Genomic DNA, 25,129 nt, shown 5'->3' on the forward strand with positions numbered 1-25,129 from the left:
CCAGCTGGAGATGGAATAGCTGTTGGACGCAGGAACAGGCAGCTGTTAATAGAATCATCAGTTGGACAGTGACATACTTGATTGAGCAGTGGATTTATCCATTGGGTGATACAACGCTGTTTATATGGACTAATCATTAACCAATATTCCTCCCGTCCACTGGCCACGTTTTACCACCACCGTAGCGTGTATGTACATTATTCTAGATTCAATGTATTAATAAGTCGTATCATGTCGTCTTGATGTATTACCAGCCGAATAGATGGCTTAGCAATGATGCGAATATAGGCACGTAGGAGTATGGGCTCATAGCTAGTATGGGCAAATGTGTATTATCAAGTAGTGGTAGGTTCTCTTCTCGCTAACGATCTAAGCAACCATCAATTCCACCAGAAGCTGACACTGAAGCTCACACTCAAACCTCGAACGTAATGCCACCAGCCTATTGGGATGTACAGGGTATCCCCAGGATTTAAAATGCAGTCTACATAAGGCACATCCTTGAACGCCCTACGCAAGCGTTCCTCGGAAGCCTGCTCGTCAGGACTGAGCTGTTGATCCTGGGCCGGCTGGTCCCAGCCTTCGAGGACGCCTACATCGAGCGAGCTGGTGTTCCCCATCTCGACGCCGTCTTCCTTGCCGCGGGCTTGCATCTGCTCCGTGTGGAGAGGCGAGTAGAGACGGACGTACTTGCACCCTACTACCTGCACCAGCAGGTTGTGGTAAGGGTCATTGTGGAGCGGTGTGATAGTGCCGGGCGGACCGAACCATGCATTTAGCTTGGGCTCGTCTACTTCAGGTTGGTCCTTGGCAGAGTCTGTAGGGTGCGGCGGTGGGGATGTGTAGCACAAGTCTGGAATGAGGATATCATTTCGGAGTGCGGGAAGTTGCGTTAACAAGGGGTGCTGAGCGAGGTACGCTATCTGCTTGCCAGATTGGCTCTTGTCGTTTTGAACTGTGTGATCGGGGGACAAGGAGGGATCGATATAGTCTCGCATGAGTGTCCCGAAGGTAATGAGCTTCTGGCCCCATCCCTCGTCGACGTAACTCCGACCGATCTCTACGGGAACCAGGCGGTGGCCGCCAAAGGTTGTAGACAGCAAGTAAGCGGGCTTGTCCCAAGGGTGTGTGGTCCTGGCAGGCCAGTCTTCGACAAGATCTGTGAAAATCAGCGGCTCAGGTCCCAGAGTCGAGTCTGGCGGGTTATCCATGTACGTCTGGAAAGACTCGACAGACATAGCAGGACGACAGGGGATGGGTTTCTCAACAGGGGGTGTGAATGGCTGGAAGAGGGAAAAGGAGGCGGCGGCGAAGAGCATATCATCTGACGAGCTGGGGTCATCTCCCTTGTCATCGAGCTTGGCCCGTTTCGCTGGTCTAACAGCATTGGCACCTGCTTCTGCTTGTGTTGACGTCCAAGCATCATGTAGCAGGTCTAAAGCCTTACCAACCCAGACGCGACCTCTCTGCTCACCGGCAGCCCCTGCTAATATCAAAGCCAAGTCTAGGGTTTTGACGAGCTCAGCTACAACGGATTCCCTCCAAGGATAGAGTCTGTTGGTCCGAGTGAGCAGCGTCGGTCGCCCGCAAGAGCAGCAGATGGAACTTGAGAATGCTGGCATCGGTGTAGAGCTGGCGCCAATAGACAGGCAGGTCCTTGAACAGGAAACAATAGAACTTGGAGTAGGAGATGGACAGGATATCTTCCAACCTTTTCATCAACAAGTCGGCAGCCGAGGTGTTTGGATGTTCCAGACTGGCCAAGACGGAAGCTTGCCGAGAGAGGAGACTCACTAATGCTGAACCGCAACCCAGCAGGCTTTGGTGGCGCTGGGGTGACGGGTCAGCCTCTGCAGCAGCAAGCAGGTCGTCACACTCTTGCCGAATTTGATGTGAGGCATCCCTGCAAAACTGGAGGAGCTGGCGGTAAACCATTTCCTTCCAATTGCCTTGATGCCTTTGTAAGAGGTAGGCAAGCAGGGAGTTGAGGAGAAGGGAAGGAGCTGTGTGCAACACAAGGAGGAAAGTTGGGTGGGTTTGGTTGGGTGTGGGTGTATCCATCCTCAGGATGCGCGCACAGACGCATCCAAAAGCAAGCAGCCTGATTACCTAAGTCACAGTGGTGTGACACACGACGGTGCCTTCCCGACACCATCACCAAGCGAGCCAGTACAATGTCAGTCAGTTGACCACCATCCAACTCGGGTAATCAATATCGGGCCACTGGCAAAAGCCACATGGTATTCCTGAAATCCCTTCTCCGCAGGCCTAGACTGCTCCTCCAAACACCCCACGTGTTGTTGGTGTAACTGCTTGATCTCTGGGCAGCTCCTCGGCTGCACACGCACTCTCGCACTCTATCCCAGCGAATCAGACCTCAGGATACGAGCTCCGAAAGAAGCAGCTGCAGGGCTCAAGATAGAACCAAGGAATCGACCAATGGCAATATACCATCTTTGTGCCCCATGTTCCCCTGCGTACTAGCAGGGGGCCATCTGGATCGCTTAGGAATCCCACCCAGGTTGAATGCGATATATCCCTTAATTCATTGCACCGTATCGAGGAATACCAGGAGTATCAAGCTGATAAGCCGTCGCCAGCCTTTCCCCACGTTGGGAGAATGGTGCGGTGGTCTGACCATCGATCATGTTGCTGATTGGGACCGCTCCTGACTGATTGGTCGTGGAAGCCACCATGATTTATTCGGGGATTATCGAAAGGATGTAAGTGATAAGGGGATGATGGGATATCCAGACTAACAGTGTATGGCCCTCCGCACTTTCGGCAAAGGACCCTCGGATATCTAGACCCGCAATCCCACGTGTCAAGGGTCTTGCTGTATAATGCCCGAGCTTTCTAGTATGTGGTTGACCATTAATCGACAAGACCTGCTCAGACGGGAGATATGTATTTTAACTCCTGGCCTCCAACTTCTCCTGAAGTCGTGTTGCCATGCAGCATTCCTATTCTCAACATTTCACATATAAGTCGAGTTGCTCAGCAATGGACGAAGATTACCTCACCAGCAAGCCCCCGAAAGAATGTTGCCTGTCTGTGAGTGGCGGTGAGGTCGTCACCGACTTCGACGAATACACCTTCCGCGCCCCTCGTCCAGGTCTATTTGTCGGTGACTGGCGGACCCCGACGGACAGATCAACCCTGTTAGGCTCTTTCGATCTCACGAGAGAGCCCTCAGCGATCGCCCGCCATGGCCTCTAGAGCTCGGCACTTTGAATGCCTTGCCTTTGGAGATCCTTCAACAAATCATGTATGAGCTCGACATGTGCTCTCTTCTCACCTTTGTCGGGACCAACAGGTCCTGTGGTCACATCGTGACGACCCTCCAAGACTTCAAACTGGTGGTCTCGTGTCCTCAGCTGGCGGGCGCCGTCTACCAGCTCCGCTGCCGCAGCTTCGGCCTCCGGCAGCTGGCGGCGAGTATCCGGAGTCCCGAGTGCAATTGCTGCGGCCGATTTGGGGACCTCTTCTACTTGATCACGGCCGAGCGTCTATGCTACCACTGCTGGCGGTCGGACCGGTACTGGAAAGCCATCTTCCCGAACGGCGGCGGCGGGCGGAGGCGAGCGCTGAGCACGGGTCTGCAGCGAGATGCCATCGCGGCGGGTCTTCCCCACGTCTCGGTGCCCCCGGGGAGTTACGGGGCTATGGGTGAAGGCGTCATGAAGGAGCGGCAGATCGCCTTCGACCGCACATCCTTCTTCGCCAGACTTGACACGCAGCGTCAGCAGTGCGGCAAGGCGGGTGGCGACGGTGGCGACGGCTGTTGCATCCTGGAGTACCGAAGCGCCGAGCCTGACGTATCGAGCTACGTCGCCACCGTCCGGGCGCCATACTTTGACGAGACGTCACAAATATGGGAGGAAGGCTTCTTCTGCCGTGCTTGCGCGTCCCGCGGCCAGGAACACGCTGGTGACGGTTCTGAGTACTCCTCGGCAGCAAACAACTACCCGCCCAGCTCTTATCCTGCGTGGGACCTCCCTTACCGGAGGTATACGCGCGACGGGATGGGGAAGCACATACATGAGCATGGGAGAATCTACAAGCTAGCGAGCCAGGAAGGTGGATGTGTCCAGTAGTAAGTTTTGTCGACAGTGATTCCTTGGGGGAAATGTGCTGAAGCTCACTTTCTCAGTGCCCATGAAAACCCATTCGACCCTTGGTTCTCCTGGGATGACGAAGCAAACGAGCTGGTGCGGATGAGTGAGCTCCTGCGAGCTTGTCGCGACAAAAAGGTCGAGCTGGAACCCCTGCAGGTCTTTCTTCCGGCCTGGTACTCTGTTCTGACTATGCCTCCTCTGTTGCGTCACCACTCATATCCGTAATATGCTGCCTACTCTCAAAAGCTGGTCTTCGCCCTCACCGAGCTCAGCTTTGGCTCAATAATACCGGTCTTCCCGTAGGTTCGAAGAAGAAGCTTTCTCTCCAAACACGATGGCCATTCGATATTGGCCTGGTGACTAGGAGGCTGGCAACCTAAATCCGACTGGCCTTCACGCCCTGTCGCACAGGCTATTCGAGAGTGTCAAGAACTTGGACCTTGACATGCCGAATGACACCATCTTTTCCAGTAATCCTTCGGCTGTGGTAGCACGGGGCTGTAGGTGCTACTCCCTCTTCTGCCTACAGTAGCCCCCGGAATATGCCTTCCTATACCAATGACCCAGTATTTCCGCCAATCCCGCCTCCTCCTTTTGATTATGCGGCACACGGACTGTGCTAACAGCGAGCACGCGGACATATATCAAAGCTGGTGCCCCCGGATATGGCTGACGACAGCGGGTTCGCTCCGATCCATGCGGCAGCCGTGCTAGGCAATGACGTAAGGCTCAAGAGTCTTGTGGAGGAGAGCGCAGACATCAACCTTCCTCCCCAATGGCGGCTTCGAGCTGCCCTCAATACAGCTCGCGGTTCTCCACTGCCAGCGCGGTCCCTTGGAAATACCATTGAGAGCTAAATCTATACTATCCCATACATGCTTGCAAGGTTTGATCTTTGGTCTATTCTACGCGGCCATCGCAAACGGCATGAAAGACGTGGTCTGTGGGATTTGGCTGGTGGTTGAAACCCCTTTCAACCCGTATGAAAGCATTGCCTGGGTACTTAGGGATGCCATGCCACCCGCATGCGTCGTGAATATGGAATAGGAAGACGAGCCATAAGGCCCTGTTGGATGTGTATACAAAAGTAAGATATTCAGCATGATGGCTGGGACCAGCTGACTATCTGGGGTATGGGGTCAATGAACACGATGGTTTCCTTGATCATGGGACCTTCCGGCCGAGCCGGCTCTCAAGTCGTCGCAGGGAAATTGATCGACTGGGTTCTTATTTCGGCCAGGAGGTCACTAGCCAGACTGTCATGGTCATTTTTGTGAATGATGGTGTTTGCTTCTCTCGTATTGAAAGGTAATTTTGACTTCGTATTTCTATCTTGGGTATGTATGAATTCATCGCTGTTCCTTCTAAGTCTGTATAACTCAAATACTCGCTCTTCGTGGTGCCATCGTCCTTCGGAGAGCTGCCTTCGCTGCCGTCTCTTCAACGACGGCTGGGAGGACGCCATCTTCACGTAATTTGTTGAGGAACTCCTGACCGAACTTGTGACCCATGGCGTAAATCTCGTCAAACTTTCCAAAATCCAGCGTGCCGTAATCGTCAATAGGCGGTCGCATATAGATGCAGCCAGGCATTGTCTTGGCTCTCTCGAGAGCGTCAACACTTGAAACGTATGCCAGCCGCCCTTGGATCTCAGCTAGAGTTGGAGGGTTGGGTGTCGTGGAAAAGGGATTCCACCGGTTGAAGAACGCCCAAGCCCCCGAGAGTGAATCTCCATATGTTTGAGGCGTGTCATTGTCCAAGGCGCCGACATCGATGGCAAAGATGACATCTGCGCCAATTGACTTCATGTGTGATACCGTCAAGTTGTCGATATAGCCGCCATCAAGAAGCATGCTTCCTTCGTCGCAGAGGGGCGGTATCAAGCCAGCCAATGACATGGATGCGCGCACGTATCGCCAAGCGTACCCACTCGTATGGATCTCGCCCCGGCTCTTGCTGATATTCGTAGTATTGCAATAATACTCCAACCAAAAGTCTTCTATTTGGTGATTGCCAAAAGTCTTGAAGATGCCTCGGTTGAACTCATGCCCAGTGGTGTAGGAAGCCGATGGGTAAGTCAAGTCGAGTGCGAAACGCCACATGCTCGCCATTCTGCCCGAGAACTTCTTGGACAGGCCAAACATGGGCACGACGTCAGCATGACGCGCGTAAAGAGCGCCGATGAAGGACCCGATCGATGTGCCTCCGACAATGTCAATCGGTATCCCTGCTTCCTCCATAGCCCGAATGATACCCACCTGGGCAATGCCTCGAGCGCCGCCGCCGCCAAGGACAAGGCCAATGGACTTGCCACAAAGGCGCCTGGCGAGCCGGTGGAAGTCACCTTTGTAGGTCGACTCGGGCGAATAGTATGGCTCGTGGCGCATCTTCCGACTCGTGTATTTTGATATTTCTGCTTGTAGGATCTGAACACGAGCTTTCAGGGTTGCTCCGATGCGCCGTGATGAGGGCTGGACCGGGACAGCATTCGTCCTAAACGCCATCTGGACATGGTAATGGCCACCGTTGATCCATACACGATTCCTCAGCCATGACCGAGTAAGGCCAGGTGGTGAAAACCTATCAGCATGCAGCAAGACGAGAATCTTGCGAGCCGTCGACTTCTGGCCCAGCATAAACCGCTCGTACTCTCCGATCTCCGGTGATCCTTCTGCAAGTCCAACAAGAAGAATGCAGTCGGCTTGTGTGATGCAGGTCTGCGTCCAAGGGGAATTGACATTGGTGTCTGCATTGCTAGATTAGCGATGAACAAAGCAAGCATTGCAGGTCCAAGTAAGGGTTATATAAATCAACTCAGGAAAAAATTAGAGTATTATTTAGCCATCATAGGCAAGCTTTGGAATAGGATTTTCTCATCATAGTTGAAGGGATAATTGAAGGAGAAGGGTTATGTTTCTTACCTGCGACGTAGACGACAAGCCCATACTTCTCCTCAAGATCGGCAAGATAATGAGCGAGCTTGAGCTTGCCCATTTTGTTGAACGCGTGCTTGCCAAGATGGTTCAGGATAGCCGATTGGTTCAGGCTCGTGGCCCCATTAGAGGGTCCTACTTGAGACAAAGCATTCATCAGACGATTTCCAAACTCCACAACGGGCACCCCGGTGGTGACAGGAAGAATGGCAACAGTCCGTAGGTTTAGGGTGGATGAGATCTTGTTGATCGAGGTGCCGTTGGCAGGATCCTTTCCTAATGCCTGTGATGGGTCGTCCACAAGATTTCGCATGCGGGATGCGATGATCTTGGAAATCTTGATAGTGATGTTGGGGTGCTCTTGGGCCAGACTGTTGAACAACGTCCGGGGGAACTTGACCAGTTCAGTATCTCGGATAGAGTGCAGAGTGCCGGTGCGAGCCGACTCTGTCAAGACCTCGAGTTCTCCCACACTGTCGCCTTGCCCAAATTCGGCGCGGACACTCATCCCGCCATCTTTCTTGTCTTCTATGAGACGTAAGCGCCCATTGAGGACAAGATAGATGGCTTCACTCTCTTCATCCTTGTGGAAGAGCACTTGACCGGCGCTAACTTGAACCCACTCAAGAGCAAAGTCGATGTGAAGTATGAGCCGGGGCAGAAGGTTCGTCAGCCTCTTGGCCATGGTGAGCAGTACAATTGGATACCGTTCAACGATCCTCTCCAGCAACGCACGAGGCACGAAGCCAACGTAGACGTCAGTCTTGGCGACCACGTCAACGAATGATCGATACGAGGAGACGGTGCCTATGTATCCAGCAAGACCACCTGGCTTTACCAAACCCACGGAGCGGCGACTAGCCTTGGTCCCCATCTTGGACTGAGGCCTGATATGCCCGGTGGCTGTGCCCTCTTTACCAGCTCCGACAACTAACGAAGTTCGAGTTGTTGCTGAATCGGCTCTCTGCATTGCTGATAGAGACGTCTTACTGGAGGAGCCAAGTATCTCGCTGCCAGTATCCTCGGAAGGGACGCATATATCGAGGAATCCATCGATCACGTAATAGACACCAGGACTACGCTCACCCTGTTCGACTAAGACAGAGCCCTGGGGAAATACACAATCTCGACCTCGTGCTTCAATTCCGCAGCCAACATCTGTGCATTGGGACTGCCGGTCACAGAGACACCACCTGAAGTCATCGATTCGGCATCCCAATCAGTGCCCCATCAACCGAGTCCATAAAGCCAAAGGCATTGTTGGTGAACACTGGCTTTTGTCTTCTGGAGTCCATTGACATCAGCCGTGGAGAGTTTTCCGTTGAGTCTAGGCCACGGGACGACGAGCCACCCGAGTTCATACCGATCGCCTTGAACACACAATCAAGAATGGAGAGTCTGAACATATTGTCTTCATCCACGGACTCTCTAGGGTCGATAGAGATACGTGCACGCTTTTGGGTAGCAAAAGGGTTGAAGGTAGGACCCCAAGAGGTGTTTCATCGGGAGCTGCGAAAGATTCCGTAGGCTGCCAGTGCTGCATCACCGGTATCTCCACGGTTCCGCGGGAACCACCCCCACGAGCCGATTGAAGATTGGCCAGTAAATCACCGGGCCCGGATGTATGAATTGATGAGCGCTCCTGGGGCGGAGCAATTGAAGAGGCAACCACCGACGTTTGTCGTGCTCTGGCCATGGAGTGTAGCGTCGCGTCTCTTCTCAACCCCGCCCCTGACCTGGACCGGCGTGTGTGAGCTGTCGCGTTGTGGAGTGCTATTCCCTTGCCGACATCCTCCTCGCCTGACCTCTCCTTTTCTCTCTTGAACTTCTCCTTCAACCGCTCCAGAGGGTCGCCCCTCAGATGATTTGGCAGCTGACATGTTGTGTAATTCAACATGTGTCTCTCGGTGTGCAACACCTCGTTGGTAAGACCCAAATAGTTGTAAGCTGTCGCAAGAGTCACACGCTGGAAACGAGACAGAATCACATGGACAATGTGAGCTGTAGCTTGGGGTAGATCTTGATCAGACGCCGGAAAGCACTCGCCGGAATGATCGCGATGGTCGTGTCTACTGTTGCCCTTGCTACCAGGTCAGGATGTGCGGAGTTGGTAGCAATTCTCTTGGGAGCTGGACGTTTCGGACGTTTGGGCACTGGTGTCTCATCCAATGACATATGAGGGATCTTATAGTGTGCTGAGCTGCTTGGGGACCCTGGATTGACCCGGTCGGGCTCTTGAACTAGTACGGTCCGCTTTGCACCATTTTCAGATAAAGGGGTCGAAGGAAGGTCCCCTGAGTCATGACGTGTAGGATGCAAGTCAACATTGGGAGGAAACCGCTGGTTGCCGCTCACAGCATCAGGAGTTGATGACTCGTCCGCAGGCAAGCGAAGCTGCACGTCCTCAGTGAAGAGGGACATGATGGAGAACAGAGAGGACATGGGTGCTCCATTGCGGACTTCGGTCAACAACTGGTATCGTTGTTGCCCTGGCACAGGTTGTTCCTCGTCTTCACCAGACAAGGAGTCAGGGCCGAACACCATGTCAGCATCAGAACGCTGGCCACGATTTGATGACTTGACAAAGATTTCCACAAGGCCGTCTACCACTAGACAGAAGCCCTTTTCTTCTTCGAGGTTCAGAGTCTCGCCGGCGATGAGCTTTCTGGTCTGCATGCTTCGAGTGAGCTCGTGGAAGACAGGTCGTTCCAGATATCCGAAGATCTTGATGGCGCTCAAGAACTCGTCGAGGTAGTTGGTCAATCCGGGCTTGCTGTCCTCATCGTGCGAGTCTGGTGGTAAATCCAGGTCTGGTTCCTTGCGTTGAGGCTCATGCGGCAGCCGTGAGTACATGTTTAGATAGCGATATCTCACCACCCATGTAACGCCAGAGACCACTAACGAAATGATCAACAAGCTGCAGATCGAATGGCAGTTAGTAACGACACAAAGCAAGGGTAGGAGGACAAGCCTTACAGAGTCGTGGCGTTCATAGTGACCGTCAAGCTTGTTGAAAACAGCTGGAACAGCAGTGTTGGGAACGATATTGTCGTAAGCTTGAGACTCCAATACAGAATCGTCGAGAGCACGTGGATGATGAACAATATGATCCTCCCGATTAGCCCGAGCCAAGAGAATGAGCTATTCTCGCTCGCAACGCGATCGATATGAACAGCTGCAGTGCTCAAGGCCTTGGCGGCCATCTGCGAAGCAGACGTGATAGTCTGCGAGGAAGCCATGGTAACGGAACCGAGGCCACCCGACAACTCCTAGGTTGGGTTGGAATGCGACGACACGTGGTGCGACGTTTCCTATCACTTCATGACGCAGAGGTGGTGAATGTTAGTTTGGTATGGTTAATCCCACAGGTAGGGAAATAGTCAGCAACTATGTCTTCAAAGAATGAGAGAATAAAAGCGCCGAGACTGGAGATCCAGTACGCGACCCGACGCGAAGGTAGCCCGCAGACATTGGGAGGACAATGTCTTTCTCGAACGGACAAGATTTTCCTGCTCGTAGAGTTTTACGAGTGAGGAAAGAGAAGAAAGCTCGACACAAGAGCTTGGGAATTGACGAAGAAGCTCCCAGGCTGGTTTGCGAGCTTTGGCAACTGCAAAGCTTGGGTTGGTGTCTGCTCGGTGCCGCAATTTTCCGAGTTTCTTTCCCTCTCCTTCTCAGCTCATGGGCCGGTCCACCTCATTTCCAAGGGCCAAACGGGTTTGGCGACAGATAGGTACGTGTAAGCGTGTAAATGGAATGGTCTGTGGTGCTGTTCTGTCATGTGAAATTCCAGTTCCCTAGTAGTAGATTTCCGGTGTCCAGTTTCGTACCCATCATTGGGTAAGCGAAGATAAAAGTGTCGTTCAAGCCAGCTTGAGCTACAAAAACGAGAAGGAAAAATAGCCTTGGCAGACGTACATCCAGCATCCTTACCTAATCTTGTACCTGATGTACAGTTCGGGATGCAGATGGAGAGCCGTGCATAGTAGGTGGCATTTGCATTTTTGGTCAGGATTGCTCAAAATACTCAACTGATAATGTGATCTTTCAATCGCTTAACTATGTAGAGTGTTCAATGATCGTTCTTTGAAAGATTGGTTCGTCTGGATTCCTGTGAAAGCTTGCTCGAGCAATGCAAAGCAACTAAGCCACATGGGGTATCATAACCATGCGAAAAGGCAGGCAGCTGGTGTGGCGCAACCGACTCTTGACTCACAGCTAGTGGCTTGATCAATAACCCCGCCGATTTCGAAGGTTTTGGGCTGGACACACACACACTGGCTTACCCCACCAAACATCTCTGGGCTGAAGTTCACTCTGGTACGAAATCAATTTTCGCCAACTCTAACCCGGACCGCAGCAAAGCAACCAACCCAGTAGCTATCCCGAGTGGTCTATCGCAATCCGTAAAAGCTAACCTTCCCTCCACCGGCCACTCTTTTTCCTCTCCCCTCTCTATCTATACCCAATATCAATTCGACTCGAGCTCGATTTCGACACGAGAGACCAGAAAAGAAGAACCAACACGCCTGATTGATTCGCCACGCCAGCAAACATCCGGCAAGATGTCGCTCACACAATGTCGCTTCTACGAGGAGAAATACCCGGAGATTGACAGCTTTGTCATGGTCAACGTCAAGCAGATCGCCGATATGGGTGCCTACGTCAAGCTCCTCGAATACGACAACATCGACGGCATGATCCTGCTCTCCGAGCTGTCCCGACGACGTATCCGGAGTATCCAGAAGCTTATCCGGGTCGGTCGCAACGAGGTCGTCGTCGTCCTGCGTGTCGACAAGGAGAAGGGTTACATTGATCTGTCCAAGCGCCGTGTGTCGCCCGAGGATATCGTCAAGTGCGAAGAGCGCTACAACAAGTCCAAGATGGTCCACTCCATTATGCGCCACGTCGCCGAGAAGACCCAGGTCCCGATCGAGACCCTCTACGAGACCATCACATGGGCCCTGAACAAGAAGTTCGGCCACGCTATTGATGCCTTCAAGCTTTCCATCACGTAAGTCTGCGTCCTCCCACATTGTTCATTGCGCAGCGCTGATCAATACCCCCACTATAGGAACCCCGAGGTGTGGAATGATATCACCTTCACCAACGACGCCGTTGCCGAGGAGATCAAGTCGTACATTGGCAAGCGCCTGACGCCCCAGCCCACCAAGGTGCGAGCCGACGTGGAGGTCACATGTTTCGGCTACGAGGGCATCGATGCCGTGAAAACGGCTCTGCGAACCGCCGAGGCCCGCAACACCGAGGACAACCTGGTCAAGGTCAAGCTGGTGTCGCCGCCTCTGTACGTCCTGACCAACACATGCCTGGACAAGAACGCCGGTATCGCCCGGTTAGAAGAGGCCATCAACGATATCCGCACCAACATCACCGCCGCCGGTGGTTCGCTGACCGTCAAGATGGAGCCCAAGGCCGTCACCGAGTCCGATGACGCCGAGCTCCAGGCTCTTATGGAGAAGAGGGAGCGCGAGAACGCCGAGGTTAGCGGTGATGAGAGTGTCAGCGAGAGCGACGACAACGTCCCGAGACCATGTGAGAGGCGGATGCGCAAACCAAGAGCGCCGAACTCTGACTGTGGGGGAGGAAGAGAAGGTCGGCAGCGCCGGATCGCCCTGCATAAATCTGGATGATCTGATGACGATACGAAAATTAGAGGCCACACATACATAGCCCGGTTTTGGCCATTTGAGGTCGGGAGGTTAAAAGTGGTGGAACGGGGGTGTCCAAAAGTACTCAGATACAGCATAGGGCGTTAATCAGCGAATTGCATGACCAACAGCTCCAGTGAACCAGGACCATAACTGTGAGATCATACAGGGCATCTGACACGACAGATTATCAGAAGTTTGCTTGTCTGAATTCGGATGTAACACCTACGACGGCAGTTTTCATTCTCAAGGAATAGGACCACACGGCAATGATGATTTACCGAATGGGTACATTTCAAGTGAAGGGCACTCATCCCAGATTTCTATCAGGGTATCCTGGTTGTATATATCACGTGTGGGATCTACCATCTTCTTACATAACTACATGACTTCAAGTTCCAAGCTCCAGACACTTTTTCCCAATATTTCATCATTATAACTGCTTACGATCTCACAGCCGCCGATTCTAATCTTAGCTGAGACCTTCTTTTTTTTTCCCTGTTTTTGTCCCTCCTTCCATTTCTTCAGCATCGTCGCCAGACGTAGTCCCAGCTCTCGACGGCACTGTCGGCGCCCTTGCCCCCGAAGGACCCGTACCCGCCGCCCTGCAGCGCGGTCCGGAAGTTGACGTTGAGGATGCCGATGTCGCCCGCGGAGCCCGTGCAGGGGCCCCACGCCACGCGGTCCCCGGGGATCGAGCCGTGGGCCGTGGCGATCTGGTCGGTGCGGGAGCTGCCCGTGTTCTTGAGGCTGCCGCGGACGGTGACCTGGGAGTAGGAGGAAGAGTCGATGAGGTTAGGTTTCTGGACATGGCCGCGCGCGGAACACGGAAAAAAGAGAAAGGGGGAGATGGTCTTGCAGAGCAGCTGAGGCTTGACATTGCCCCGGATACGGAGGCGTAATTCCCCGTTGTGAAGATAGGGGGGAGGAGGGAGGGAAAAGAGGACGGCTCGGCATGCCAACGGGAAAGTCCCCACCAGAAGGGGTAAATTAAGAAAAACGTACAGTATTAGCCGCCCCTGGCTCCAAAACGTAGTAACATAAAAGTCCATCTGCGCCCCCGGATCGAGCACAAGCCGGCCCCGGACGTAGACGTCGCTGACCCCGACCTGCCAGCCCGCGCTCGCGCCGCTGGCCTGGACGTGGACCTCGCAGTTGGCCGTGGACGAGTAGACGTCGGCGCTCGAGACGGCAAAGGCGTTGAGACGGAACGAGACGTCGTCGAAGCCGTCGCCCGACTTGTCGACGGCGGGCGCGCTCGACGGGCACCCGTCGCCGCTGTACTGCACCGAGGTGATGTGCGGCAGCGACGAGGGGCGTCGCGGGCGGCGAGGACGGGCTGTTGTCGTACGACGACGGCGGCTCCCGACACTGCGACGGGGAGCAGGAGGAGCAGCATGCTAGTATACATGGTCGTGTGTTCCGAGGGGAGGGTTTGTATAATGTGAAGCGTACAGGACGTATGTAGCAAAGTGTATAAGAGCGGTGCGATAAAAGGCAACCAGGGTAAGGATGGATATGTTATACTGTTTATTATTCTTTCGATAAACTATAGAGTCGTCGTTTGCTATCTTCGCTGTCTAGATGCTCTCTATAATGCTAAGTCCGCTTCGAGCAGGATGCGAGGATTTATAGACACGCAATAATGCCATCATATAAAGTACCTCTCGTTCTCCTCCCCGCTAGTTTGACGACATCAGACAATCGCCACGACACCATGTTCCGTTCGAGCGACCAAGACCATTGCAAGAGGAACATGGCAGGAGACCTGGCAGTCGTGTTCCGAGGCTAGGTTCGCTAGATATCGCCGCCCAGACGTCACCGTTCCCGATCTGAAACACAAACAGACCTGGCTAGAGCAACCTCGCGTTCGCCACCGGCTGGTTTGAGCAATGCGGTTCACCTTGGTTCGGTACTGTACGGAGCTCGACAGACAGTCGACAGACAGTCGACAGATATCGATATTCTGAGCTAAAGGGGCCTTTTCCAATTTACCCATATTAATTATCCAGCGCACCATGTTACCCGAGCCCGAGAACAATCAGCCAGGCCCTCAGCTATGGAGCTTCCCTGCCCTCAATTAGGCGAGTGAAAATGCGATCCAGAATTGTAATGATTGGCCGCTTTGGTAGAACGTCCCTTAGCTCTAGGAGTAATGTCTAAGGTCGTGCAACCCTTGTATGGTTTTAATCTAGTTGCAGGGGGCTACCGGATAATGAAGGGTATAGTCGACGGGACCCCGGGATGCGGAGGGAGATGCTGCTTTGGATGCTGCACGACAGCGGCGTGGCCGACACCATGGACTCGGCCAGATGCGGACGATGTAACACTCAGGGTTCATCCGAAATTTGAGAAATAGGCCGTCCCAGGGCTGTTGACATGTGGTCTAAAGATCCAGAATCCCGTAATAGATTGCTCCTGCATCGTGGTGAGACCGAGTCGTATCACCCAGGCTAACCCATTGTCTTGTCACTTTCCAGAACGACCACCTTTAAGCTTATTTCTTCCGCCTGTTCTGGACCGTGTTCGTGGTCCTATTTTTGGATCTTGTGCACCTGGCAGTTGATAACGGGGCCGTCGATTTCCGCGTAACCAAACAGGTAAACGATCTATGTTTAGATCATACTCTTGGCTCTTTCCGGAGTTCGATCGTCTGTTGGGTACCGTAAGCCCCATGGTGTAAGACTCCGCGACTCTCTTCGTCGTAAGCCCACCTCGTCATTTCGCAATCTCCACCTCGAGGAGCTCCATCAACTCCTCCGCGCAGCCCTCGAGCTGCTCCTCTCGCCCTCAGGAAGCTGCCCCAGCACGAAAGCCGAGACATCCTCCTTCCTCCGCGTCGACCCCGCGGGCCTCCCGATCCCGAACCCGACCCGCAAGAACTGCCCCTTCTTCGCCGCCAGCCGGCCCCCCGAGCCCCGTCGACCGCAGGCTCTGCTGCACCGACTTCAGCCCGTTGTGGCCCTTGGCGCTCGCCGCGCCCGGGCCGAGCCGGAGCTGCCCCGGCGCGAGCTCCATCTCGTCGTGGAGGACGACCAGCGTCGGCCACTCATCCACTGTGGCTGATGCTGATGCTGACACAAATTGCCGGTACGCTTTCGCGACGGCGTCCCCGGACTCGTTCATGGACGCGGGACACTGGCACAGCATGATGTTCACGTGATCCGCGACTTTGCCTCCGAGATGAGACTGTTGCCGAACGGCCTGGACCGTCTGAACGCCGGGAACTCGAGGTGGGATTGCAGCGCCTTGAGCAGAATGTGCCCGGCGGAGTGTCGACTTTGGTCGTGAGGCGGCGGGTTGCCCAACGAGACTATGAAAACCGACACGGCGTCTCCTTGGCCATTCTCCAGTCCGTCCGACGACATATTTATTGTACGGGGTGTTTTGTGGGTTGTAAGCCAAGCGGTCTCCTCAAATGATTATGTGTCGTTTTTGGCGGAAGCACTTGAACGTTATGCACAATGCCTAAAACTCGCTCTTCAAGTTATTGACTCCGTTTTGCCAGCAACAAATGAGGGAATCCGGGGGAGGTCTAGGTACTTGTATTGATGTTCTACCCATTTGTGGTACCTGAACATAGCCACCTTTCTCCGGCGTATGAGTCAAAGGGCGTGCACGTCATTGCGGCGAGCCTTGAAATATCTTAATCTTACTCAAGCTGAAAGAGACACAAAATAAGCGACGAAAATCTGGCATTAAGTGGGTTAAGTAGCTAATAATGGAATTGCGATGGCAATGGACAAAGAATATCTGCGTTGCACAGCGGTGTAAGTGTAAAACAGCAGCACATGCAAGTTTGATTGTACCAAGCCAGGATTGGAAAATTATCTAGGTATTTTGTAGCCGTAGTAAATATATCTAATATTACGCATTGCACAATTGAAACACCAAGTCCATTGTTCTAGTTATTATCTAATGGCGATTGTAAAAGCAAACAACTCAAATGCCTCTTTTGACGGGAGATCATCGTAGTTTCAATTAAATCATGAAGTCCTGCTATGCTGGTGAAAATACATATCGTACATATGTACAATGCCCAATCCTAATTAACTTGGCACCATCCACCATCGCCCTCCTCTCAAAACTCCCTCGTCTCCCCGGGTCGCACGTATCAAACACGCCCTCCTCCGCAATGCCCCGCCGCTTGAGCGCCTCCCTGAGCAACCTGGGCGGTTCCTTCACGTCCTCGGCCGTGAGGGCCCACGTGCCGTGGTGGATGGCCATGGCCCTTTTGCACTTGGTGTCGCGGAAGATCTCGACGGCGTCGTGCGGGTTGCAGTGCATGTGCGAGAAGATGTGGCGGGGCGCGTACGCCCCGATGGGGATGAGGCCCAGGTCGAACGGCCCCCGCAGCGTGCCGATCTGCCCGAACTGGGGCGACACCGGCAAAGCGGCGTACTCGGGCCCGTAGTCGTCGGCGCCCTCGGGCACCTTGGGCACCGAGCGGTACCCCGTGTCGCCGCCGAACCAGACCGACTTGCTCGTCTCGGGCGTGAGCCCGGACGACACGGCCCAGGAACACCAGAGCGTGCTCATCTGGTCCAGGATGCCGCGGCCGGAGCGATGCTGGCACGGCAGACAAGAGAAGCGGGCAGTTATGGGCGCCGGCGGCGGCGTGGTCGAGGAGGCAGTGGCTGGAGAAGGAGAAGGTGCCGCAGGCGTGGCGGCACCCTTGGCCTTCTCATCTGTGTTGGGGACTGGCGAGGAGGACTTAGGGGTCAGGGTGAGTTCGACATTCTGCCACCAGTCCATCTCGGTTACGTTTTCGATGCCGCTTTGGTGGAACCACTTGGCCAGGCCCAGCCCGACGAAGAAGTGCGCGTCGGGGTGGCTGTTCTGGATGCTCTTCACGGTCGGGTAGGACAAGTGATCATAGTGACTATGTGAGACCACGACGGCGTCAATATGCGGCAAGGCCGAGACGTCGCACGGCGGCGGCGTGAAGCGCTTCGGGGGTAGCCACTGGAACGGCGCGCAGCAGTCCTCAAAGACCGGGTCGAAAAGCACGCGCAGGCCGGATGGGAACTCGACGTAGTAGCAGGCATGGCCCAGCCAGGTTGCGCGGAGCCTGTCCGAACCCGTGCGCGACGGCAGGAGTTCGGGTTTCACGACATTGAGCTGCATCCCCGTGGTGTCTGCCAGCATGCGGCCGCCCGAGAGCCGGTGTTCGCTGTAGTCTCGATTAGACCTGCCGGACGGGACCAAGAAGAGCTCTTTGGAAGTCGGGACTTACATCATCCATCTGAACATCTGGAAAGGACTGGGCTCGTTGCATGAGGCGTGCGGATTCGTGAACTTGGTCGTCTCACCACGTCGATTCTTGACATGGTGCGCCTTTGCATCTACATCTTCTGGCGTGGGTGACAAGCTCGAAGGCTTCGTCACGTTGGTGGAGTAGGCTGCCATTGGAATAACGGCGGCGCCGGCAAAGGCTACAGATGCCCTTTTGGTGGCAGTCTTGGGGTCTCTAGGAGCTTGGAAGCCTCGGCGAGGGAGGTGACGGAATAGAAAACGCATGGGTGAAAAATAAAAGGTCTTCTGTGACAATCGGAGGAAAAAGGAGATGGGCGGAATCATAAGGTTTTAAGATGCAAGCGTGGTGTGACATTCCTGTGCCCCTTTCGGAGCATCAGATGTAAATACATCCATACCCAGAGACTGCCCGTAAAAAATGGGGATGATGGAATGCGCCGCCCGATCAAAGCCACAGTCGCAACTCAGTCAACAGCCCTATAGACAGTCCAATTCAAGTCTAGACTGCATGGACGGATCCTACAATACAGCGCCATCCAACGGCCTAGGCTACCTATTGTTTGCTCTTAAGATTACGCAAGCGAGTGCGACCTGCTGGTACTTCAGACGTCGAGATACTTGTACGCGGACCGGAACTCAGAGTTAGGCCGACTCTCACCTTGTCGGATCCGAGCCCCATTAATCCACGATGGTGCACGTCACCACAGCAGACTCGGACTTCGCGGAGATAACGGTCGCTTGAGCTTCGACGTACATGGACTTGTAAAGGGTGGCCAAATCAGATCCGGAGTTGGTCAGAATCACATAAATGCGTGTGGCCATTGCCCACAAGGCTTCTTCAATCATCATATAGTGGCATTATCGACGTCTCTCGGCATTGGACACGAGCTCCGAATGGGTATATAGCAAGAAGTGATGTCAAACATAAGAAGCGCGCCATGAAATCATGAAGAGTAGCCCGTCGTTCAGTGTCCATATTTATATGCCAACCCAAAACCCTTTCCCCTCCTTCAGGCACATCATGTTCTTATTCAAATTACTAAATCGTCGTCGTTCAGGAGACGCTGATGCCGTTGTTGAGCTGGATGCAGTTGTTCAATAATGTGGCGCCTTCATGCAGTAGTTCCCATCGCGTCAGTTCGAAGGCCTCCTTCAAAATCATGAGCATGGCGCTGTTTTTGTTGACTCCCTTGGTCAACTTGAGCTCCTCGGGAGACGACACCGAGCCCAGCCGCTGCAGATATTCTCTCATGTGGTCCAGTCGCTCCTTCGGAGACGAGGGCATCGGTGCGCTGGTACATGGTCCTTCAAGGGCATATCCATAGCACCATACCACGAGACCAGCAAAATACAATACCCAAGGTCGGTTCAGGAGAACATCATCCCGGGCCGAGTAAGGCAGATACTTCCTGCCATGGTCCTCAGAGGCTGGCGAGTCTGCACTGTTGGAGAGAAGCACTGAACACAGGAACTTCAGAGCGTAGAAGGTAGCATCACGAGCTTTCGCTGAGGGTGCCCAGTTGTCCTTCATCCTTCGCTGAGCACTGTTCAAGTCTTGGGTGCCAATAGTTCGGCCCAGAAGACGTTTTGCTCGGGCAAAGATCTGGCAGTCGACGACGTCCACATGCATGGCCATATGCGCCAGATGGTGCAAGACAGTCCGGCTCTCGAATACCACGTTGGCCTCACTGCGCTTTTCGTAACTATACGGATCCGACGCGGCTTCGTTGCGCTGCAAGGACTTATCGAAGTCCGTTTTCCACGAATCGAAAGCTCGGGTAAGTGTCGATCGCCACTTGTCGCGACCGCCTAGAGCCTGTGGGAGGTTTCCTCCCAGCGAGGTAACTTGCAGGTCGCGCTGGTTCATGTGCCAGCTTACACTCAGCAAACCGGCCATGAGTATCTGCCTTCCAAACGAGTTGGTCTGCACCTCGTGCCCACCGAGAGTTCGTTTTAGCCCCTCTAGGAACGACAGAGGCTTGACTCCATTTGACATCAAGTTTGCTTCGATGCGGTTGACCTCCAGTCCGCTTGTTGCTTTCCATAGCTGCTCGTCGCATGGCAATGGAAGCCGCATCTCATGCGCTACCATAACAGTCGAATGTCCGAACATAGTTGCATGGGTCGAGTCGATAAGGAATGCAGCAAAGGGCCGCCCTCCGGGTTGCTTCGTTTGTAATCCAGTGGTTCCACCATTCATCAGGGGTATGCGCCATACCAGAAGTTGACGAATGTCTCGACCCGTTCAGTCCTTGTTTGTCGTCTCGGGGATTAGGGGGCGAGTCGAGTGCCGATTTACCTATCAACGATCTGCCTCTCCGCATCAGCGTGATGGTCGTAGCATGGTGTATGTGGGCTCGCTCATGCAGCTCTCTTGTTGAATACATCTTCTCGTAGAGCTCGAGCAGAATGAGTGTCTGGAAAACCCATAGCTTGGCGGGCGGGCGGAAATTCGCATTCATGAATATCTCCCACCTGAGGTGCCATGCCAGGAAATTAGAGAGCTCTGCTCCTGCTCTAGTAACGCTTTGGCTGTGAGATCTGTCTAGACACGAAGCTCCAATCGCCATGACTGCAATCAACAGCAACGTGTCTGTTTTATCCGGGGAGAAGCTTGGCTTGTGCAGGATCGGGATCTGGTCACTGAAATGAAGCCAGTATGACCCGATGTAAGCTTGCATCATTTTACGGCTTAGCATGTGACGCTCATTGCTGCGGTCGCCGTCGAGTATGTTGTCTCTCTGCCGCTCAACGGGAGCGTGGTGGTTCTCCTGGAAGCGCTCTTTGATAAAATCGAAAATTTCTTGACTCTTTTCCTCGGACAACAATGATTCCGGCAAGTTTTGATCAAGTAGGTTGGTTACAGACATGACTTGCTGTGGTTGGTGTGATGGCGGGAAGTAACCAACTGACGCACCATCATTGCCATAGTATGTCATGCCATATGGTGTCTGGTAATTGCCGTAGCTACAAGATAGAGTCAGTACAACATCTTAATTATTGGCAATGTACAACGAACTTTGCGTGTTGCCCCTGAGGCACCACTGGGCTCATCGACGGAGACCCTCAGCCCCCATTGTCTGGGTGTTGAACAAATAGGATATGAAGTCTTCTGTCATCGATATGTAGGGAGACTTATTTGATACCCCGTCCGTCCCGAAGACTGGGATTGTCGTTTGGTTCGTCATCTGATCGAGTAGCACCATTTCACCCGAAGTATGCGGTGGGTGGTCGTTGTATTCGCCTGATGTGGCCGGTGCATATGACTGGCCTGTTTCCCTAGGGCCGTTCGCTGATGCAGATGAGAAATCTGACGGGGGAGAGAGAAAGGCGGGAAGTTTTGTTGGGTAACGTATGGCACGGTGGACGACGACTGAGGCGTGTTGGCATGATGACTGGAATAACTTCCGTGTTGTGTCGAAACAGGTGAGAGGACCCCATAAGGACCCACGTTCGTTTGAACTGTAGGTCGCATTGGACCTGGTGACGAGTGGTAGCTATGCCGCTGACCGTTCGTATAGTTAGTGTCATGTTGCATGTAACCATCCATTCCATTGGAAGAGGGGTTGTGAGGATAAGGATTCGGTGGCGTGGCTGAAATCGGGGTATACTGAGCGTCCTTCTGCGAGGGGTGGTACGGCATATGGCTGCTTCGACCTTGCCCGTAGCCAGTCCCGGGCCTATTGGACTCGGGGAGTCTGGGTGGGAAGTAAAAGGCTGCCTGCTGTTGTCTGCCGGGCTGGAAAACTTGTTCAGTGAATCTTTGCGGCTAAGAGCTGATCCTTTCGCCGTATGCCGATCTCGATGTCTATTGCAGAGGTCTAGACGAACAAATTCGCGGTTGCAGTCCGGGAAGTCGCATCTGTATATCATCTTGGGCGTATGATTGAGTTGATGGCGATAGCTTCAACCGGGGTCAGTCCTCTCTCTACAAAAAAGACTTTGGGTATGCCTACAGATGCTCAGCTCTTGAATAGCTTTTTCCGCACCCATCATGGGGACATTCGAATTTCTTATCCAAGCCTTTCCGACTTCGCCTCCGTTTTCTCGAAGGTCCGCCGTCTGTGGAAGAGTTCTCATGCTTGGTGTCAGCATCACCGTCGGCGTCTTGGTCGTGGTCATCTGTTATAATCCTCATGTCCTGCTCGGGGAGAATGCGTCTGAATTCTACCCACATCCGCCTTTTCCCTCCCTCTTAACACACCTCGGAGGTGACAACCTTTGCATTTGCGTCATGATTGAAGGACGCTGCGACACAGCTATGGAGGGTTTGATGTCGCCTGGCTGTACTGCGAGCACCGTAGTCATGGTCCAACTATGGAAGGCACAGCCACTGATGATGCTGGGAAGTTTGGAGTGGTGGTGTCTGTAAGGCGCAAAGGTGTTATATGTGTGTATAAAGCGGCCGACTGGCCGGCAGCACGACCAGGTCCACGATGAAATCGAGGTCTTAGATCGGAGCTTTTCTTGCTGCAGAGGAGCACAATACTTATACTGTTACGGAGGTACAGACAGACGGTTGGTCACACAACGGTCCAGGGTATTGTTGGCTGTGAACCACCACGACGAGAAATGATCGAGCTTCCGGTTGTTGATTTTCTATGACCGCCGAGGGCGCCAATTGTTGTTGCGTATTCGAACCTTTGAGAAGCCTCACCCGAGCGAATGGCCGGGTCTGATCAACACATGGCCGGCAGATACAGAGAGAGAACGCGTGCCGAAGTGATGATGGTAGTTGGCGGTTAGTTACGGCAAGGCAACTGGATTTGGGGCAACCCTGAGCGAAACCACGACAATGTGGTTGATAACACAACAATTTTGGTTGTTACTTGTCTGTCTTAAGTTGTGTTAGATGAGTGTAATCGTGATGCCTCTCTGTAGAATAGTGTATCGGAGGGGCATAGATTCGGACTGGGTGCGAGTATAAGAGAGATCCATGGATATTATCGGCTTCAGCCTGTACATAGCACAGGTAATTCCAGGCGAACAGGCGGGGGTGTGTGATGCAGAAGCACAAAACATGGGAGGACTTGAGAAAAGGGCGTGACACTGGGACGGGACGGACAGGCTCGAATTATTGCGGTTTCTGGGGGGAGAAAGGCATGTATTGGGAGGATATGGACAGGGGCAACTTGGGCCAGGCATTGAACAAATTAACAAGATGGGGACGTTTTGTACGCAGGGGTTTCGCAGATATACCTGGCTCCAGGCTGGGCAATTGATGCGCACTTTGACTCCGGAAGCCACCACTTTGAGGGGACTCGAGATTGAGGGTGTGTGGGTGTGGGTGTGATGAGCGGGAACCTCTTCCTTGGAAAGCAACAGACACGCAGAATGACACTTCACCCGGTCCACGCTGCATCCGCCCCCTCTTGCACGCGTGCCTGAGATGCTTTAAGTAGAAATAAATGCTCATACGTACCTTGCCGCGACAAGTTAAATATAGCTGGGCCGACCCCAGCGATAGTTGGATCTAAGGCCGTAGCAGATCTACCCGCGAAACAGAAAGCTTTCGGGTACACAAAGCACACACCAGGCGGCTAGGCAAGTAGGTTGGTGTTGATGATTTGAAGCTAGTGAAGATTTGGCTGCGATGTGTGGGAAAAAACGGTCAAGCCAAGACGACTGGGCGAATGGGGGTTGTTGTTGAAAAGGCAAACAACGACAACTACACCTCTTCAACGAGCAATCGGAGCCGGTGATGGTTCAAGGTCGGTTGATTCAGGCAGGTAGGTAGGCTGCCAATGGCAATGCTATATGTGTGTATCAATGATGCAGATTTCCGAATGGGATTGTCTGTCGTTCTGCTCGGTAAGCCCTTCTGTTTTTTTCTTCGCGCGCGGATGGGGGTTTGGTCTGGCTGGGCCTGGGTCTGGGTCTGGGAACATTAGATACGGGGACTGAATCTGGGGATGGCGGGCCAGGCGGACGTGGGGGAGCTTGGGATCTTAAGTATTATGGCGCGAGCAGGACCGTATATTTTGGCGGAACCCCATTGTCCCCACGAGCCGATGGGGGGTCCCAGGGTTTGAAATTCTAGCTGGGGACGGGCAGACGGGGTAGGGGGTGCGGCAAGGAAGAGGTGGACATGGATGCATGTACAGCATTAAGGACGGGGGTTGTTATTTTGGGACGGGCGTCCCATTGACCAAATCCAGGTAGTCGATTGATGGAAGTAGAAGGTCAAGATGCCTGAAATAAGTACATGTATGTACGTGCCAGGTAAGTAAGATAAGGCCACGCAAGGAAGATCAAAGCTCGAATGGTGAATAATCCCATGGTCACTTGCACTGTCTTTATATATGTATACATATACTTTACTTACTCGTATGTATATATGGGCATTGATGTAGATACCTATGCTAAGCTTGCTGCTGTTGTTGTTGTCTGGTAATGCCTCTCTCTCAGCCTGCTAATGCAAACATTGCGGAGGTCTCCAGGAGGCTGGACAGTCGCCCACGCTGTCGAATCCCGTACGTTTGATTAGTACGAGTAGGTAGGCGGAATAGGACCATGCTTGAGTAAGATGATGTTCGATTGGGCTTGCCGTGGCTGATTCTAGCGCACCTCGGATCATCTTGGACGTTTGACAGCTGGACAGCTAGGTAAGTATCCAGGCATGCAGCCGATCGACTCGATATGGATGGGAAGAGTGAAATATTACTTCGCCAGGTTTTGTTTTATAGGCCAAGGTACCCTGGGCAGATCGCAGTGCACCTCGTCAAAGGTCGCTCCACTACTAGACCGACACTAGTCGCGCATTTTGCTGCCATACCTAACCTACTAGACAGACCTCCCTTGCTCCTCCAGAACCGCCCTCTGGGGTGACTTACAATTGCCTTCTATATAGGTCCCAGCTCCACTATTGCGGTGAAAGCCTCTGGCAGCTAGCGCTGGGGAAGGATACAGGATCGCTTCTTGAATCCGTGGGATGTATGTTTCGTTGAGCATATAAGAGCATAGAAGAAATACCAAAGGATTCCTTCTCACCTCTTGTCCATTCTGTGGGCTAGAGAGGTCGAACTTCGGAGAACGGTTGACTACGGTGAGACGATTTTTGGAAATATAACCTCCATCATTGACCACGGCAGACGCATAGTAGCAGATGGTCGGTCAACCTCGGAAGGCGGGAGTTATATCAAATACAAGCCGT

At 53.4% G+C, this 25,129-nt stretch overlaps 9 protein-coding genes across 9 annotated transcripts; 2 read left to right on the forward strand and 7 right to left on the reverse strand.

Moving 5' to 3' along the window:
• Positions 1-380: 380 nt before the first annotated feature.
• Positions 381-2,061, reverse strand: PG997_007586 (uncharacterized protein; the record flags this gene model as incomplete). Its single annotated transcript, XM_066811901.1, has 2 exons — positions 381-1,483; positions 1,530-2,061. 2 exons carry the CDS (start codon positions 2,059-2,061, stop codon positions 381-383), a joined length of 1,635 nt encoding a protein of 544 aa, XP_066667243.1.
• Positions 2,062-3,003: 942 nt separating this feature from the next.
• PG997_007587 (uncharacterized protein) lies at positions 3,004-4,975 on the forward strand (the record flags this gene model as incomplete). Its single annotated transcript, XM_066811902.1, has 5 exons — positions 3,004-3,054; positions 3,153-4,096; positions 4,154-4,339; positions 4,530-4,605; positions 4,745-4,975. 5 exons carry the CDS (start codon positions 3,004-3,006, stop codon positions 4,973-4,975), a joined length of 1,488 nt encoding a protein of 495 aa, XP_066667244.1.
• Positions 4,976-5,497: 522 nt separating this feature from the next.
• PG997_007588 (Lysophospholipase NTE1) lies at positions 5,498-10,290 on the reverse strand (the record flags this gene model as incomplete). The annotated part of the gene is made up of 5 exons (XM_066811903.1): positions 5,498-6,864; positions 7,040-8,222; positions 8,538-9,017; positions 9,140-9,968; positions 10,028-10,290. 5 exons carry the CDS (start codon positions 10,288-10,290, stop codon positions 5,498-5,500), a joined length of 4,122 nt encoding a protein of 1,373 aa, XP_066667245.1.
• Positions 10,291-11,616: 1,326 nt separating this feature from the next.
• PG997_007589 (translation initiation factor 2- alpha subunit) lies at positions 11,617-12,702 on the forward strand (the record flags this gene model as incomplete). The annotated part of the gene is made up of 2 exons (XM_066811904.1): positions 11,617-12,065; positions 12,126-12,702. 2 exons carry the CDS (start codon positions 11,617-11,619, stop codon positions 12,700-12,702), a joined length of 1,026 nt encoding a protein of 341 aa, XP_066667246.1.
• Positions 12,703-13,244: 542 nt separating this feature from the next.
• PG997_007590 (uncharacterized protein) lies at positions 13,245-14,131 on the reverse strand (the record flags this gene model as incomplete). Its single annotated transcript, XM_066811905.1, has 3 exons — positions 13,245-13,487; positions 13,761-14,003; positions 14,072-14,131. 3 exons carry the CDS (start codon positions 14,129-14,131, stop codon positions 13,245-13,247), a joined length of 546 nt encoding a protein of 181 aa, XP_066667247.1.
• Positions 14,132-15,510: 1,379 nt separating this feature from the next.
• On the reverse strand, positions 15,511-15,846 carry PG997_007591 (uncharacterized protein; the record flags this gene model as incomplete). Its single annotated transcript, XM_066811906.1, has 1 exon — positions 15,511-15,846. The coding sequence occupies one exon, from the start codon at positions 15,844-15,846 to the stop codon at positions 15,511-15,513; it is 336 nt and encodes a 111-aa protein (XP_066667248.1).
• A 29-nt stretch (positions 15,847-15,875) lies between these two features.
• Positions 15,876-16,088, reverse strand: PG997_007592 (uncharacterized protein; the record flags this gene model as incomplete). The annotated part of the gene is made up of 1 exon (XM_066811907.1): positions 15,876-16,088. The coding sequence occupies one exon, from the start codon at positions 16,086-16,088 to the stop codon at positions 15,876-15,878; it is 213 nt and encodes a 70-aa protein (XP_066667249.1).
• A 631-nt stretch (positions 16,089-16,719) lies between these two features.
• On the reverse strand, positions 16,720-18,240 carry PG997_007593 (N-acyl-phosphatidylethanolamine-hydrolyzing phospholipase D; the record flags this gene model as incomplete). The annotated part of the gene is made up of 2 exons (XM_066811908.1): positions 16,720-17,893; positions 17,957-18,240. The coding sequence occupies 2 exons, from the start codon at positions 18,238-18,240 to the stop codon at positions 16,720-16,722; spliced, it is 1,458 nt and encodes a 485-aa protein (XP_066667250.1).
• Positions 18,241-19,030: 790 nt separating this feature from the next.
• Positions 19,031-22,098, reverse strand: PG997_007594 (uncharacterized protein; the record flags this gene model as incomplete). The annotated part of the gene is made up of 5 exons (XM_066811909.1): positions 19,031-20,211; positions 20,276-20,927; positions 21,123-21,371; positions 21,428-21,723; positions 21,933-22,098. The coding sequence occupies 5 exons, from the start codon at positions 22,096-22,098 to the stop codon at positions 19,031-19,033; spliced, it is 2,544 nt and encodes an 847-aa protein (XP_066667251.1).
• Between the last annotated feature and the right edge of the window lie 3,031 nt (positions 22,099-25,129).

This window comes from Apiospora hydei (assembly GCF_038363865.1).
Source record: "Apiospora hydei strain CBS 114990 chromosome Unknown utg000006l_segment0_segment0, whole genome shotgun sequence".
Lineage (NCBI taxonomy): Eukaryota > Fungi > Ascomycota > Sordariomycetes > Amphisphaeriales > Apiosporaceae > Apiospora > Apiospora hydei.